The 16,386-nt window shown below is 33.5% G+C and overlaps 1 protein-coding gene across 1 annotated transcript in view; it reads right to left on the bottom strand.

Annotated features, from left to right (window-relative positions):
- HFM1 (HFM1, ATP dependent DNA helicase homolog) overlaps positions 1–16,386 on the bottom strand; it is a 42,434-nt gene that overhangs the window by 4,248 nt on the left and 21,800 nt on the right. The window contains 16 exon segments of the mRNA XM_019470634.1: positions 157–239; positions 1,076–1,194; positions 1,607–1,702; positions 2,134–2,289; positions 3,801–3,904; positions 4,619–4,776; positions 5,836–5,919; positions 6,923–7,008; positions 9,903–10,034; positions 10,121–10,218; positions 10,433–10,480; positions 10,571–10,623; positions 11,443–11,534; positions 12,166–12,246; positions 15,110–15,157; positions 16,112–16,245. Of these exon segments, the coding sequence (XP_019326179.1) occupies positions 157–239; positions 1,076–1,194; positions 1,607–1,702; positions 2,134–2,289; positions 3,801–3,904; positions 4,619–4,776; positions 5,836–5,919; positions 6,923–7,008; positions 9,903–10,034; positions 10,121–10,218; positions 10,433–10,480; positions 10,571–10,623; positions 11,443–11,534; positions 12,166–12,246; positions 15,110–15,157; positions 16,112–16,245 (1,572 nt within the window).

Below are 16,386 nucleotides of genomic sequence, written 5' to 3'. Positions count from 1 at the left end.
AAAAAAAAAAAAAAAAAAAAAGAAATCAGTGACATGTCAGTAAAACAGTTGCATAAAGTTGCAAAATAATTTTATTCAGAAAACAGGTTTTAGTTGTCACAACTTAACATACTATGTAAAATAAGACAGATTTCTACTACTTATATTAATCAGTACCTTGGCAATGCCGGCAACAAAGATTCAGGTGTAAAAACAGATTGTTTGAGATCCACATTCTGAGCTTGATTTAACATCTGCATCTAAAGAAAGATTATTGTAACAGATAATATATAAACATATTGAAAACTGTTTTTTAACAATCTTAATGACATCATTAATACTGTATCAAGTTAGCACAATAAAGACCATATATAAAATCTTTCTGACGTCTGCTTATCTAACACAATCAGTTAAAAAGGTTTGAATTACATGCTTCTAGTTATCCAAGTACCCCGACAAAGTCAAACTGGTTATCACTAACTCTTATCTGTATTAGCTATAGGCTAATACATTCTCTATTGCAAACAAACAAGCGAACAAAACTGTGAGGAGGAAATAAACACTCCAATATCTCAAATGCCATTCTTGCTGCAGACAGAACTAGTTTAGTACTACATTCAAAGGGATAAAGTGTAAGCCATGAAATCTTTCAGAGGTTAAAAACTAACATGGTTGGTTTTCTTACAAACAAGTGGATCTGCCTGGCAATGCAAAAAGATCTCTTAGTAGCATTACTCTGCTAAATACCACTATTTGTTTTCATTCAGGTCATATTTTGCCAAAACCAAGTCACAGTACAGTACCTTCCAGTGATGCCTCTGTACCTCACCCACCACAATCTATCAAATGCCATAAAAGTAAAAACAAAGAGTACATGCACAGAAGTGGATCATTGGAAGCGTTCCAAACAGCAGCAGAACCTCTCAAAGATTCCCAGACCTTTGGTACCTTTGTACTTTGATTTTTGCATTCCACACAGAAAAGACAAACTTGAACGTTCATATTTAGTTATAAAATTCTCTCTGCAAACAAATATATACAAATACATAACAGATTAAAATAAATCTATTCAATGGCTGACTGTATTCAGATGAACCTTTAACCGTTTTACTGGGGGTACAGATGAAATTGAGTTCCTGCTCCTTAAATCAGCTAGGTACAAAGAAAACTTTGAATCTCCGTTCATCTCAGAATTTGGAGGTACTCCAGTTTTACCTGAGAAAAGGAATTAAAGTAATCTTCAGGTTAGTTTAGAAGGGATAAATCATAATTCTTTCCAGATCAATGGAAACTTTGCTACTGAGTTTAGTATCTTTTATTAAAAGATCCTAAAAGATTTACCACACTAATTAAAAGATTTAAGACACCAATATTTATATAAAAGTGTAACAAGCTTGACATTGCTCTTAAATCATACGCTAGATGTTCTGAAAAATATTATTAATCATTGTAGTGCCTATAAAAGTGTTATTGACATATTACTGCTTTTATGACTGCATCATAGCAACAACTCATGCCTGACTCTTGCTTACCTTGCTTCTGTTAACGTAGCTATTGGTATAAAGTAAGCTATTCTAAATTGTATTTGTCCAAAAGCAACAGAAATAGTAGATTCAATGAAACTCACAGCAGTCATGTCCACACACATCTTTATTTTTACAGCGATGGTTGCATTCTCTGTTTCCATATTTCTTGTAGGTAATCTCTTGTTTAGATCTGCCTCCTAGAAAAATATAATACAGAAATGCTCATTTTTTATTTCATATGTATTGTTGAGAGAGTACTTCATGCAGTAAAAGACGAGCTAGAAGTAATCTGGGTCACTAGAATTTTGTTGCCTTCAACAAAACTTTGGGCTGCCCCAACAATGTAATTGAAAAGAAATTAATCAATGCTACTGAAAGAGAGGCAGTACTACATTCCCAAATTCAAGCAGTAATATTAGATACCAAACACCCAGGATTTTTCTTATTTTCAAAATTCATCAAAGAATTGCACTGTAATACTTGACAAGTGGAAGCAGCAGCAACGTATTTTTATTATACTTGAGAAAGGAACAGTATGGATAAATAAAGATCTAGCTCTCCACTGAAAGCAAAATTCAATTTTCTGTTGACTTTGGTATTAGCTAGATGATGCGATCTGACCGTTTACCTGTATCTACTTTTGCTGCTGGCAGACTTCGTGGTGAGCCGTAATACATATCAAGTGAAGACTCAGCTTTCAGTTTTTGATTTGTAACCGCTTTACTTCCCACTGTTTTCGGTGTTAAGTAAAAGGCTGTATATGCTTGCTGTATATCAAGGCCAACTTTGAAAAAAAGACAAAAATATTTAGAATTGCTATAAACTGTTTCTAAACTACTGATTACCTTCGGTTTTCTAAAGAGTTTAAGAACGTATAAGTGTTTATTAAAAGATCATGGAAATTTGTTAAGATAATGTACCATTAAAAGCACACTATTACATGAATGGATTCTTTATGATCGAGATTAAAAAAACCAAACATCTTCAGAATTAAAGACATGGTTACTAGATGAGTAACAAAATTAGTCCCTTTAACAGAATTTTTCTGTTTTAAATGTTTTAAAACTACATTTATCTATGGCTTTGCACTGCCGATACAATTTTAACTTTAAAATCGTGCTACGGTCTGTGTTACAGGAGCATCAGCAGGTCTGTATTGACAAAGGCATAAAATGAGTATGTTGATAGTACTTTTGAAGTTGAATGCTAATAATAATTCTAGTTCTAATTAAACCAAGATTCGTATGAGACTATGAGAGACACCATTTATAAAAACAGTATTTTTGTCTTTTATTATGCAAATATTGCTGAAAAACCAGACAGGCTTTTAAAAAATGAGAGATTTCCTTCATGTCTGAAACAGAAGCAGACTTTAAAATAAGTAGAGACTAGGAAGACCTGCTTTTAGTCTAACTTCACTGTTACCAATTTCAGAGAAATTAACTGTTGAGTTTTACTGAACTCAGTACAACTTGCAGATAGCCAAGTAGTAATACAAAGACAATTTTTTCTTCATCTGTTTGGTTAGAAAACCCTCCTTTTTCCTGAGCCACAGGTTTAGCTGTAGGAATACAGATTATTCCAGGCCCAATTATTTTAATAGTCTCAATATTCAATATTTATAATGGAAGCACTGAATATACTTCAGTTAATCTAGCACACGGCAATCTTCTTTACAGGTGGAGCACGATGACAATTTAATACAGCCAGTCTATTTCTAAATTGTATTTCAAAGTTCTGTTTCAAGGTCATCACTGTCTCTCCTCATCTGCTGCTATAGTTCCAATTGTATGGAAATTGACCCTGAGGGGAACAGTGTTTAAATCTACACACATTAAGGCACAAAATTTTCCACTGTAGAAATTTCTTGCTACTGAAGTGGAGGGGAATCCATATCTAATATTTCTTTATCAAAGTGCAAAACCTAACCATTCACAGAGACAGCTCTTCCCAGCATAAATAACATATCAAGCTGATAGGTTATCCGTACTGAAAGTTAATTCAACTTGAAGGTGAAGGGCAAAAGAGAATCCTAATCTGCATCAACAGAGCAAAATACTATCACCTAGTATCAGTTTTGATGTTTCCAGTTCATTAATATGCTAGTAAATGAAACAAACAGATAAGTAATTAGGACTGTTAGGTAATACTCAACCCAGTAAAAAACATGCAATAGAATTTTGTTTCCAGATCATTCATTTTATTGTATTTTTGGCTTGATATAAAGTGTTCTAATAATTTATTCAAAATTCTTATGCAGTTGTTTTTAAATTAAAAGCATACCCGTCAACCTACCATAATCAGAACTAATTAAATTTATACTAATGTCCTCTGATTTAAGAGCTCTTTTCACTTCAATTTTCTTCGTCCAATTTCCAGTTTTCAGCAGCACAGAATCCCTGTAATGTATCAGTAAAGTTTTGTTAGACATGGACAATGAAAACAAGACTCTATACCAGGACATCTATAAACAAGTGAAAGCATCTTTATTTAGTCTTAGTTCTTGGATTTTGCTTGATAAGTGGCCTAAGAATAACCTTCCAATAATACATGATTTATGGCCATAAGAGAGCCAGGATCCTGCACATCAGTTTCAGTTCTGCCAAAAGTGCCAGAGTTTGGCCAGAACTCATGTGAAGGTCATGCAGTTGGAAAAGATTTTGCTTCTCTCTTCCCATTTGCTCCAAGCATATCTTAGCCAACTGGAGAATTTAATTCCATCTCTGAGTGAAAAACAATTTTGACAATATGATATAATTGAAGAAATATAGCCAATAAGAGTAAGTAACAACTTGAGAATGTATCTTTTTGATAGGTATTTTACTTGTGTTATATTTATGTGGAAATTATTATGACTTCCATAATATGACATCAGTGTTGTACAGATATTTACTCATACTCTGTACTGACAAGCACACCGGCATGTTTTGGGGGTTTTTGAATCTTGTGCAGCATTTTAAATGACAAGAGTGACTAGAAAATGCTGCAGGATAAAGAATAATTTTGTACCATTTGGCATCAGTGGAAAGTATTGCAAAAACTGCAAGTCACAGAAAAGATTAAAAGAAAACACCCTTAAAAGACGCAAGGCAAAACCACCTGATCATACATACATAATTTTCTGATTAAAAATGACTTGGTTGTCAGCATCTCCTATGACCAATGTAACATAGTGAAAGTCTGTCGCTGTCCTCTTTGTCTGTAGCTGGTCATAGTTTGTTAATTTGATGGCTACTAAGATTTCAGCCAATGTATCACTGTATTTTGGAAGCTAGGAAAAAATGATATAGAAAAGACATAACTGCTAAAACAGGCAAAGTAAAATATATGCCCTTCCATAAACTTAACTGTTGATACAAGCACAAAAGCTCAATTCAAGCAATTTCAATTCGTGGTACAATTTTTATTTGCTGTTCTGAAACAGTATTAATACAGTACTAACTTGCCCATAGCTGAATATCCTAAATTTGATTAAGTATTGAGAATAAAAGACAGTCTACATTAAGCCCCTGAAAAATCCTCCTCTGTTCAATGCAAAGAGAAAGATGCAAGAAGAAAACTAGGTATATTTTGGCATTCCAACATTCCTCTATAAGATATTTATAATTGTTAAATCTTTCTTCTGAGAATAACTTTAGAGAGACTGATCTGGTATTATGTCAGATGAAAAACTAATATAGAACTGATCGTTATAACAATAGTATTTCACACATTTATTGACTTTTTAACTTCAAAGGTGTCCTCATTTGTACCAACTTCACGAGACACTTTAAGGCTATTTTTCAAATTTTGCATTTCAGAAGGGCAGAGTGGCTATGTAACCTGTTTAAAGCCAAGATGCATACCAGAACCTCAAAGCTCTTGATTGCACATGGAATTGCACCCTTCTTTTGAAAGGGTACCAGCTAGGTTAATGTAATAATTTACTGTTTCTCTATATTCCTAAGTGTGACGTAGAAAATAAACATGAGTTAATGCTTCTTCAGTAAGTTTTATATGGATGTTTTTCTGTCTCTGGTGTTTACTTATATTCAAGATAGAAGAGACCTCTCAGACTCACATATAATGCTAGAAAGTGGAATATACTGGTTTGCATCTGTAACATAAAACGCTATGTGAGAGAGAGAGAGGCACCAATGTATTATAGGGAATGTCTATTTCAAGGCTCCTTTGATGTTTAAGAGTTTGATTATACATGCTAAGGTGGCAGGAGGACACAATATTGTGTAATCTTCTATCAGTGAAGACTCAAAATTTCTTTCAGTCAGTGTTTGCTCTTTCATTTAATAGTATCACCATAAAAACATAAAATAAATAGAAAAGCATTTACCTGTTCAATGGCAAGTTCATATTTTGGAAGGTGCAAAACAGATTCTTTTATCTGGTTTCCAAAAGGAGGATGTCTGTTTAAAATCTGCAAAGATTTAATTTCATTTCCGATACATTCAGCTGATCAGAGATGCCAACAGAAATGTAAATCCAAGGAATCAAAGTCACCAGAGTAATTATGCTATCAACAAAAGCCCTTATCACTCCTGGTTCTTTACTGTCAGTGATGCCCAGAACAGCAACATAACCAAAAGAAAATTCCAATACTTCTTCATGTTGCTACTACTTCTGTTCAGGTAACAGCCAATGAACTAGCCAATGACCTCAAAACCTGACTACTCAGGTTTTATATGAGATGACTCTTCTATGTTGCCCTAGCTTTAGTCAAAACAAAACAAGTGACAGGAAAACTGCAAAAGGGACAGAAAAGAGAAATCAAATTCCTAAAGCCAAAACAGAAAAACCCAAAAGTAAGATCAATTTCCTTTAGAAATCCGTTATATCTTCCAGAACTCTGGAAAAACAGTTTCTTCAGAAAAGAAGCCAAGAGCCAAAGAACTTGTCCTGGGGTAAAATCTAACTTCCCTAAAATAAGAAGTACTTTATAGGTGATTCAGAAGAATTTTATTCTATGACTATCTTTAACTAAAACTAGCAATAATGGAAATTCAGGATTCTTTTCATTAACATAAAGGGAAACTGTAAATACATACCATACTCCCTTTCATATTTTTTCTAACACTCCTAAAAGGGGAAAGCATATTGTCCTTTGTTTGAAACCATCGTAATGATTAAATTCTACATATCGAAGCAACTGCTTTCCAAAACCAGCCTGATAAATCAGTGAAATCATCCGCATTAAATTTGCTAGAACAAAACATCGTACACATTTTCAAGGAAAAATAGCAGTAGCCACAATTTTTTTTTTTTAAATTCACTAGGTATAAACGAATAAACCACTTAAAACACTCAATTTTGCTGACAATCATATAGCAGATACATATTAACCATACTACTTTTACTGGTAACAGTATTAATACTCAGTATTTTCCTTATCATATTTATCTGCATACAAAATAATAAATTACCAATTCAAGCTCCCTTGCATTTGTGCCTTCTATTTTTTTAAATGATGTCAGCCCAGCATTTACCATAGCATTTGACAGGGATACACCTGTGAAAAATTTAAGTTTTATGCTGTTAAATGACAATCACTAATCTCAAATTATTTTCAACAACTGCATTACAGCAGGTAAAACCAAAGTGGAAATCATTTTATAGTATGTTTGTCCCAGCTTTTTGCCCAGCAAATCACTAAATTTCTTTTCAGTTGATTAAATATTTTAGTATTATTTAATTTCACTTATTCATTAGTATAGAGAAAAAGAAATGCAATACAAATCAAACATGAAAACATTCAATATTTCAATACTGACAATTTTTAGTTACATTTTCTAGAGTAAAACAGATTTTACATCACTTTCTACAAGAGTCAAGAAACGTGTTCTGCATATATATGATGAAAAAAGCACATCACACAGCATTCTTTTGTCTCAGAAACGTTTTCCCTATCCAAGGAATTATTTAACTATGTTAAAAGCCACAAGGATCTCCATGTTTTTGAGCAAGCTAATAATGAAATTCACTAAAAAAAAAGACTTTTTATAATCTTCTAGGAGTCTTTGCAGATTTAGCAAAAAATTTTCCCATGGCTTTATCTGCCATAAAAGCAGACTGGCAGAGAATTCTTATTCTTACAATCTTACTCCTCTTTGTGATCTCCAGTTCTTTCAAACTTCTAGTGAGATTTAGAGTATATAGCATATGAAAAGGCATTTCCCTCACCTGGAACTACAGCCTACTATAATAACCGCGATAATTTTAGATAAAAGATAGTACCAAATACTTAGAATGAGTATGTGGATTCTTCATACATAATTCTGTAGAAACAGTAAAAGAGATCTGAAAATTAAGTGGGAAACCTCTCAAGAGTCTTAGGTTGCTTCTTCGAAGACGTTACAGCAATCTTACAAGAAAAGACTCACTTCAACTCAAGAATTTAATGAGTTAGAGAAACGGAAGACCTTTCATCCTTTTATGTATATTTGAACACCTTTTGGGTCTGACTTAGGGAACGCATCTTCTACCATCTCCCCTCTCCTTTGCAAACAGTCTGAAAACTCTCACTTATTACTTCTGCAGCTACTTCAGTTAGAGCTGTTGCCTTGTTTCTTTATAAGTGAAGCTGAAGACTAGTTCTTTTGTCATAATTCCTAAAATGGCAGAAGGGTTTCCACCAGTGAAGAAAATACGAGATAAAAATAAGACTTTTTGTCTTTATCTATTTCTGAGCAAGAAAAAAATGGAGGTGGAAATCAAACTGAACAAGTAGTAAAGGTGATAAAATCCTGCATGGCAACTGATCATTATCCTCTCTGTCAAAACAAGCAAACAGAAATCAAGCATATCACACAGCAACAAGAGGGAGCATCATTATTGGACAAGAGTAACAAATTGAGATAGTTGTAGAAACGCAGTAAGAATTCAACTGAATCCTCAATCTCAGTAAGGCCAAATGTCAGTTAAAGAACAGTCACTCTTATAAAGGAAATACTGATTACTAAGGCTTTTTTAAGATTCAAAAAATAACACACCGAGCTAAGAGTTTAAAAATCAGGGATTTCTAAACGTTACATGGTATCGGTAGATTTCTGTGAGCTCAAAACAATTCACTTAACTTCACAAAGACATAGAATAGGCTTAGCAGCCATAGCATGACAGAGGTCAAGAATCAGACATCATAACATAGGCATCAATTCAATACTTGATTCAGGAATAGAGAGTGAACTGTCAGCAAACAGTTCAAAAGAAGCCTGTGAGTGGAACAAATGGAACTTTGAAAGTTAGCAATTCTTTGTAACATGTGCTGCAAGAGCAATGACAGCATAGGAAAAAATACCAAAAAAAAAAAAGGAAAACAGGACAGAGGTGTATATATAGCACTTCTATTATTAAAAAACTAAACCTGACTTTATGCTATTGAATATCGTATACAGGAAAGCATTTATCTACACTGCAAGTGCCATGTTTATTCCACTCATCCTAACCCCCCAGAAGTGCTGAACATGAGGCAGACTCCTCAGATGACCGTGTGCACATCGGCACAGATCCAGAAGTAGTGGAAATGGGTTCCCACCACGCTGTACCATGCTGCGCACAAGCTAACAAGCCCTGTCCCTTGCTTTGAATCCACATGAACGAAGCAATACAGCTTCTGCACCTGAGCTGGCAAGGCTGTAACGTACTGTACCGTATGGATCTTCTGGCTTAGCTATTCTCTAATTTTCAGATCTCTGTACTATACTCTTCTGTACAGAGTAGGTGTGTCTTTAAAGAAGAAATACAGAGAACACTGCAGCAAATTCTGAAAGCATGAAGGTATGATAAGACCAGACATCAAAGCAGGAAGCTATACTATTACCTCAAACAAGTATAACTACATTTTTGTAATACAGAGGACTCCAAAATTTCTGAACTCCTTTTCAAATAATTATGACAAGTCTGTACTTCCAGCCAGAAGTTCATCCAGTAACAGAATACAATGATAGGAAGAAGATTATTAGAAACTTGTGATCCTCGTGTATAAGAACCTCATGCACAGTAAACTTATTTCTATTTCATGATTCCTATCCATGTCAATGCAAATTAAAGGGCTTTCATGCATATGAGTAACAGGACCTACAGTGACAGCTGTTTGGAAAGGAAGGCATAGCCTAGTCAGAGATAGGCAACCACACAAATGTGGAATATGCCCAAGATACTGAGATGAACATTAAGAAAAAAGAACAACTCTGAAATACTTTGAAAGCCTGAAGAAAATTACTAAATGGATTACCGTTACTTTTATCATGACAGACTATTCTGACAACTGTGGTACTCAATTGTGGCAAATGAGTAATTAGGAGATTCATTTAATTATGTAACCAGACACCCCAGAAATTAGCAGGCTAATCGTGAGTTTTGATTCTGTATCAGATTACAGCTTTATAATTTCTGACTAGTACCTACCAATTTTTTCCAATTGTTTAGACACATGAAGTGAATTTTCCCAAAGTTTGCACCTGAAACACTTTGCTAAAATCAGAGAGTTTAATAAAGCAGAAAAGTTGTTCTTACATGATGCCAGAAAATCAGACAACCCTGTGAAAATAAGATTGACTTGTATTACTCAAATAAAATCTAGCTTATTATTGTATGTACCAAAAAAGGATTAAATTTTACCATACATCTAGTAACTCTTACGCCACTTCTAAATATTCTGCCAGTATCTTGTGTCAAAGTAAAGTCTTGAATAGGAATGCATCCTAGCTGAGCCTGAATAAGACTGGAAAAAAAATAGTTTTTGGTATATAAGCCACGCTGTAAGCAAAGTATAACAACATAAAAGTTTCTACTGGAAAACAAAAGAAAATTCAGACCAGAAACAATGAAATGCAAGATCTGGTCCTCTATAAAACGATATAAATTTTAGCAGGGACTTCAACAGCCATAAAATGATAGCTTTGCAATAAAAAGTAACACCACAATATAATATTTACCAGTTTATTTTCATTTCTCTTGTTTTTATCTTCCCCTCCATTGGAAACCTATGCATGAAAATACACATATTTTCTGCTATTCATTTATTTATTGCTAAACAGATACTTTTCTTTTTCAATGTATTTATTTTTTTATACCTGATAGTTAATTTTTCCTTGTCTTTATTCAAAGTAACTTTTCTATTGTTTTTCTTTGCCATTTTTTCAACTTCTTCCAACATTTAAAAAAAAAAGCTTTAAAAAAATGTTATTGTCTCAACACTACGACTATGAAGAGATGGTCAATCAGTTCTTTCTAATACTGACCAATTTTCTTTCATCTTCCTATAAAGGCTATTATATAGCAAAAGGGGAGGATTTTTCTTTCAGTTTTTAGATTACTATTCCACTTGAAATTATCCAAAATCAACCACACTGCTAACACTTTATGACATACAAGGCAAATATAAATAGTTTTTGCTATCTGTTATGTATTTCACTTTACTTTCTTCATACTTTAGTAACAAAGATAGTCATAGGAGAACAGGCATTCCATTTTTTCATGGCCAATCTGTTCTACCATAGTATTTGCTTGAAAACAAAATGTCTTTTGTGACTTAACAGTAGCAATAACAACCTGTTATCTGACAGAGGAAAATGACTTAAAACAAAAAGACAGTAACATTCCTTTAAAAGTAAAATCCGCTCTGCCTGCATCTCGGTTTTGCTACAAAACAATTTGTTACAATACAATACAATGTTTAATACATAAACAGAACAGCTTCAGCAACTTTATATCTTCATAAGCAAGGTTAGTGAGGGGAGAAAGAGTTGGAAATCGAAAGATCTCAGAGTACAAAGCCTCGAAAATACTCCATATGGAATTTATTTAGATGTATTCTCTAAAACTTTATACTTTATATAAACAAAGCCTGAGCTCTTTAAAAGAAATAAAAACTTCTGCTTCTTATCTTTAATTTTGTTTAAAATCAATTGAACATATGTAAATTTTCTTTAAAAAGTTGAATTACCAATTCATTTAAAGTCTCTGTTCCCTTAATTGTGAAAAATTGTTTCACTGTATCAAATGCAATATAATACCATGCCATCAATCTTCCAGTCTCTGTAAAAGAAGAATATACCTTAAAAAAAAAATGCCAAGTATTTTTTTAGTGTATTTTTTTTAAGTCACAAAATTGAATTAATTTTCTTATTACAGGGCTCCATGAGATTTACCACCACTGACTCAGTATGTTATTGCCCCCAGCTGTCTGATGGATATTACTGACCCCATCATAGAGTGGCAGAAAGAAATATGCGCCAGTCACAGTTTTCTCCAACGGAGATGAATTCACACTAATATACCAGACTGCAAACTGTGGATGCTGAGAAGCCAACCACCTCTAGCAGAGGACTGTAGAGAAAAGCAGGTATTGATAAAACCTGTCCTTCATTGCACTGTGTCACATTCAATTATCCTGTGATAATGTCCTACAATTTTCTCCTAATCTGCAACGAAATTTCCAGCAACAACAAGAGAAGATCTATTCATGGATCAGCATTAAGAGAATGAACTTCCACGATTTGTTAAAGAAACCTGCTCATATATTCTAGTCAAACAATCTCTCAGATTCTATTCTCTACTACATTTGTGTACTCCTATTAATGGGTCACAACAATAATTGTGACCCTTTGTAGTTCACTACTAACTCAACATCACTTCTGCAAATTAGTTTATTTTTAAAAAGTGTTACCTGTTGGTTTGAAATTATTTGCTTCATCCATCCTGATCAAATCAAAAGATGATAAATCATTTAAGTTCTTCAAACACAGTTCTGTTGACAATTTGAAAATATATGTATTTTTAGTACATGCAGAAAAACTTATCTATGTACAAACCAGAAACATCATCAAACTGCAATGAATGTATACCAAAGTAATTCCACTGAACTCAAGTAAAGGTTTTAGAATATGATCCTGCTTCTACTAAAGTCGGCGGGTAACTTCTGCCTGGGGAAAGCTCACTCAAAGATATTTGATACAGGACAACCCAACTCTTTTTCAGTAAAGCAAAAATAGCAAAGTAAAATAAACTAGATGCACAGAATGTAGGCTGCCATATTCAATTCTGCACGACAGACTGGAGAGCCCACAGCAGTTACACAAAAGATTGCCGCTAGAGTGTTAACACTTAAATGGTTGAAATTTCAAATATCCACAGGTATTTATGAATCCTTCATCATAAATTTTCATACTGTATGAGATGCATTTGTATTTACTTCACTAAACTTATTTAGTCAGGTATCTGCATGAGGATGACCGAAGAGTTTTGGTTTTCTCTCTTTCAAAACCAAGGTAATTAAAAGGCAAAAATTACATTAATACAATGTTCAGAATTTAGAAGTAAGTTGGGAAAGCACTCAAAGCGATAGTTCCCATAGCAACCAGAAGTCATTCACATTGCACGTGAAATGTATGAAAACTAACTAACTATAACTATAAACATTACTACAAAACATTTCATGTGTGCAGGGAAAAGGAGCTAGTTTCTGCAGGAACTTTAAAAAGAGATTGTTTTTTAAGATCAGAGCACTTCAAGGAAATATAATCCATCCCTAAAAAGCATCTGTAAGTGAAGCCTTCTACCCTAGCACTATCTAGAGGTGATTTCAAACCATGCCTTCTCCCATAAAGGCTTATTTAGGTAACAACATGCTTCATTCCCTCCATACATTCCAAAACCAGAAATGTCCTGATCTAAAAGACAGGAAAAAGTAGAAAACAACTGAAAGAGCATATGAACTAGGTAACTTTTCTTACTGATAAGTACTCCTGTTCTTCCTATCTGCAAGTCACAGTCGATGTCTCCCATATTTGGAGACTTCAAGCGGTATATACTAAGTGTATTCCTGGAGATGGGTCCTTGAAACCCTTACACAATAAACAGCCTCGGCATAGATCCACCGAGCTCAACATCAATCACAAATTATTCTACACAACTGTGTAAAATTTAATAAATGTTTAAGTGGAGTTCAAGTACTAGCTCTACAAAATTCAGGGCATATATCAGTCTATGTTTTCATGTACCAGGCCCCCCTCCAGATATTTAAGTTCCAATTGGTCTAGTATACAATTATACAGAATTATGATGGCCATGAGGACTTTCACTGAAGAGAAAAAACTGCATTTGTAGATTTGCAGAACTCCACTTACAATCTTAGCAAGTGGTCTTTTATTGATATACTTATTTTGGATCTACTAGAAAACTTACTTTTAAATAAATTAAAAAAAAAAGAAAAAAAGAAAAAAAAAGAGTTGTATGCTATTTTCATATTTAAAGATGAGAGGTACTGATACCCAAACTATTTAGTCAGCTGTATGTTTTCTGATGGAATTGTAAATAACTAAAAAGCAGTATTTAAAAAACAAAAAAACCCAACAAAAAAACCCACACCACACAATAATCGGGTTTTATTCAAGTCTCAGCAAAAAAAGCCTCTTAAAAGTAGTCTTCCAGTCATTTTTACAGTATTACAGGAAAAAGATGGTGCTGCTAATTTTTTAATTTTTTTTTTATATCTGTAAAGTTGTTTGCCTCATTCTCACATTACTGCTCACTTGAAGAGCAAGTGCAATTTCTTAATTATGTATTTGCATTCTCTTAGTTCTTTGGTATTGTATTATGCATCTGCTATTCATATGCAAATTTTAAAACTAAATTTGGAATTACAATAGCAAAATAATTTTTAAGAGGATCTACTGAATCCATATACCTGAGATATGACTGATATTGTATGGAATGCTTAATGCAGAGATCTTTGAAAGACTGCAAGTCTTCCCTTGACACCCTAAGCAAAATGAATAATTCAATCCATAAGGGCCAAATTTCAGGTAACAAGCAAACAATACACTAGAATGTACATCTCCAATGCAAAATGTCATGGTCAGAGAGTGGAATTCTCAGATCATACCAGTCCAGATGTCTGAATAGCAAACCTATACAACATGAGTATTGTGACTTACCTGTACAAAAACACAGAATTTAAGATTTGCTCCTATCCTCCAATCCACTGAGTCCATCACTGGACAAGATCTGCCTCACTCTGGAGTTCTCTAAAATTTCTTTTTCACGTTATTTATGCATTTTTGAATGACCAATGTAAAAATATCGATCATAAAAAAATAATGTGTTCTCTCTCTCCACCTGCTCTTTATTATTGCTGCCTAACATGCTATAATCATGCAATTTGAAACTGTTTCTGAAGGTGAAGAAGTTTACATTTTACATCCTTTGTTTTCAAGGCTAAATTTATGATGAAGGGAAGATGACAATTTCTGAAAAGGGCTTTCTTGAAAGTGAAAGCAAATGAGATCAATCAAAGGAAAATTAGGAAGAATGACAAGCAATCAAAATTAAAGTGCTCTGCGTGTAGTTCTATTTCTGAGAATGTATATGGAGATGAGGTAGGTAAAGGCATTTAATTTTTTTCCTCTATACAAGAAAAACTTTTCCACCAGTCAAAATGTACTGATAGTGTTTCAAAAATACTAATAATTAAATAAAATCAATAGCACAACATAGTAAATTACATTTGTTCTGTGAATGATCTATTGAAATCAATGGAGATATATAATAAACGTGGATGAACCTGCCCTAAAATGTAACATTTTACTGAAAAAAGCTTAAAAGCCACTTACCTTGTAATTTTGCTTCAATTCCAATTTTATGCAATGCAGATGAAAAACCTTCATGAAAAGACAAATGGCTTTTTAATCTAATACAATGATACCTCCTCAATATCATTACCCATCAAAACTGATTTGCTGATTTTTGGGAGCCAAATACCCCAAAGTGAAAAATTTCTACATATTTATTACACTGGGAACAAGTCAAAAGCCTTACATAGTATAAGTATCTAAGTATCAATAATTGGCGGTTAGAACAGATGGGCAAAGGCAAAAGCTGCAGATATTCCCCTATGTAAAACATCAGGGTCCTAAAAGTTGCAGAAATGTCAGTGAGCAACTTCACATGTAGAGTTTTCATATTTTAGAATACAGGAAGCCACCTAAATTTTAACACCCTAGTACTAGATGTACTATGTTCCAGTCCCATCTATAAATCCTTAAAAAAAAATTGTCTCCAGCAAGCACCCAATGACTTCATAATCGGATGTAGAGCAAGTGGACAGGAACAAAGATATGGTCAGGGCTGGGGACTGAGAGACTGTTCCGGACAAGACAAATTGAAGACACCAGCATTAAGATTATTGAAACTTTGTTTTAGAAAAACTATGAAATATTAGACACATTTTTTTCTTAGCAGCAGATTACATATTCAGCGCTGGAAAGTACCTTATGGCTTGATACTACATTAATACATGGTCCAATATATTAAGATCAAAAGAAATTGATCATTATGAAGCTGTAAATGTCGTCTTCACAGTTTTTAAATGTTATACCATGCTGAAACTCCTATTACTTATATTAAAGATTTTAAATGTTATACCATGCTGAAACTCCTTTTACTTATATTAAAGCAACTGAAACTGTTGTTCCTAAAAATGTTACAGGCCATATTACACATCTTGTTTTCAACCCCTTATGAAATAATAGTCCATAAGAAAACAAAAGAAACAAATAATATGGATACAAGACATCCTAGTGTCGTAATTCAGATCAATTAAGAAAAAAACAAACCATAATGAGCTGGATTTTTTAAGGCTCTAATGTACAAGAACGTTGATCGTATCCATTCCAAAGCTACAGTGACATCTGTGACAGTATGCAGCACTATTTCTGCATTTAAGTGCTCAACAAGATGCCTGTGCAAGCTAGCAAAAAAAGAAAAAAAAATGGTAAGTACATTTACCAATTATTAGTAAAAAAGTGCTAAAACTATTTTTTGGGAAAAAAACAAAACAAACCTCTCCCCCAAAACCACAGCAATTTTCATTTGGTTTTTGGTGGTTTTT

Source organism: Aptenodytes forsteri, unplaced genomic scaffold (assembly GCF_000699145.1).
Source record: "Aptenodytes forsteri isolate BGI_AS27 unplaced genomic scaffold, ASM69914v1 Scaffold59, whole genome shotgun sequence".
NCBI lineage: Eukaryota > Metazoa > Chordata > Aves > Sphenisciformes > Spheniscidae > Aptenodytes > Aptenodytes forsteri.
The sequence above is the reverse complement of the archived record's forward strand: the minus strand, read 5'-3'. Positions and strand labels throughout refer to the sequence as shown.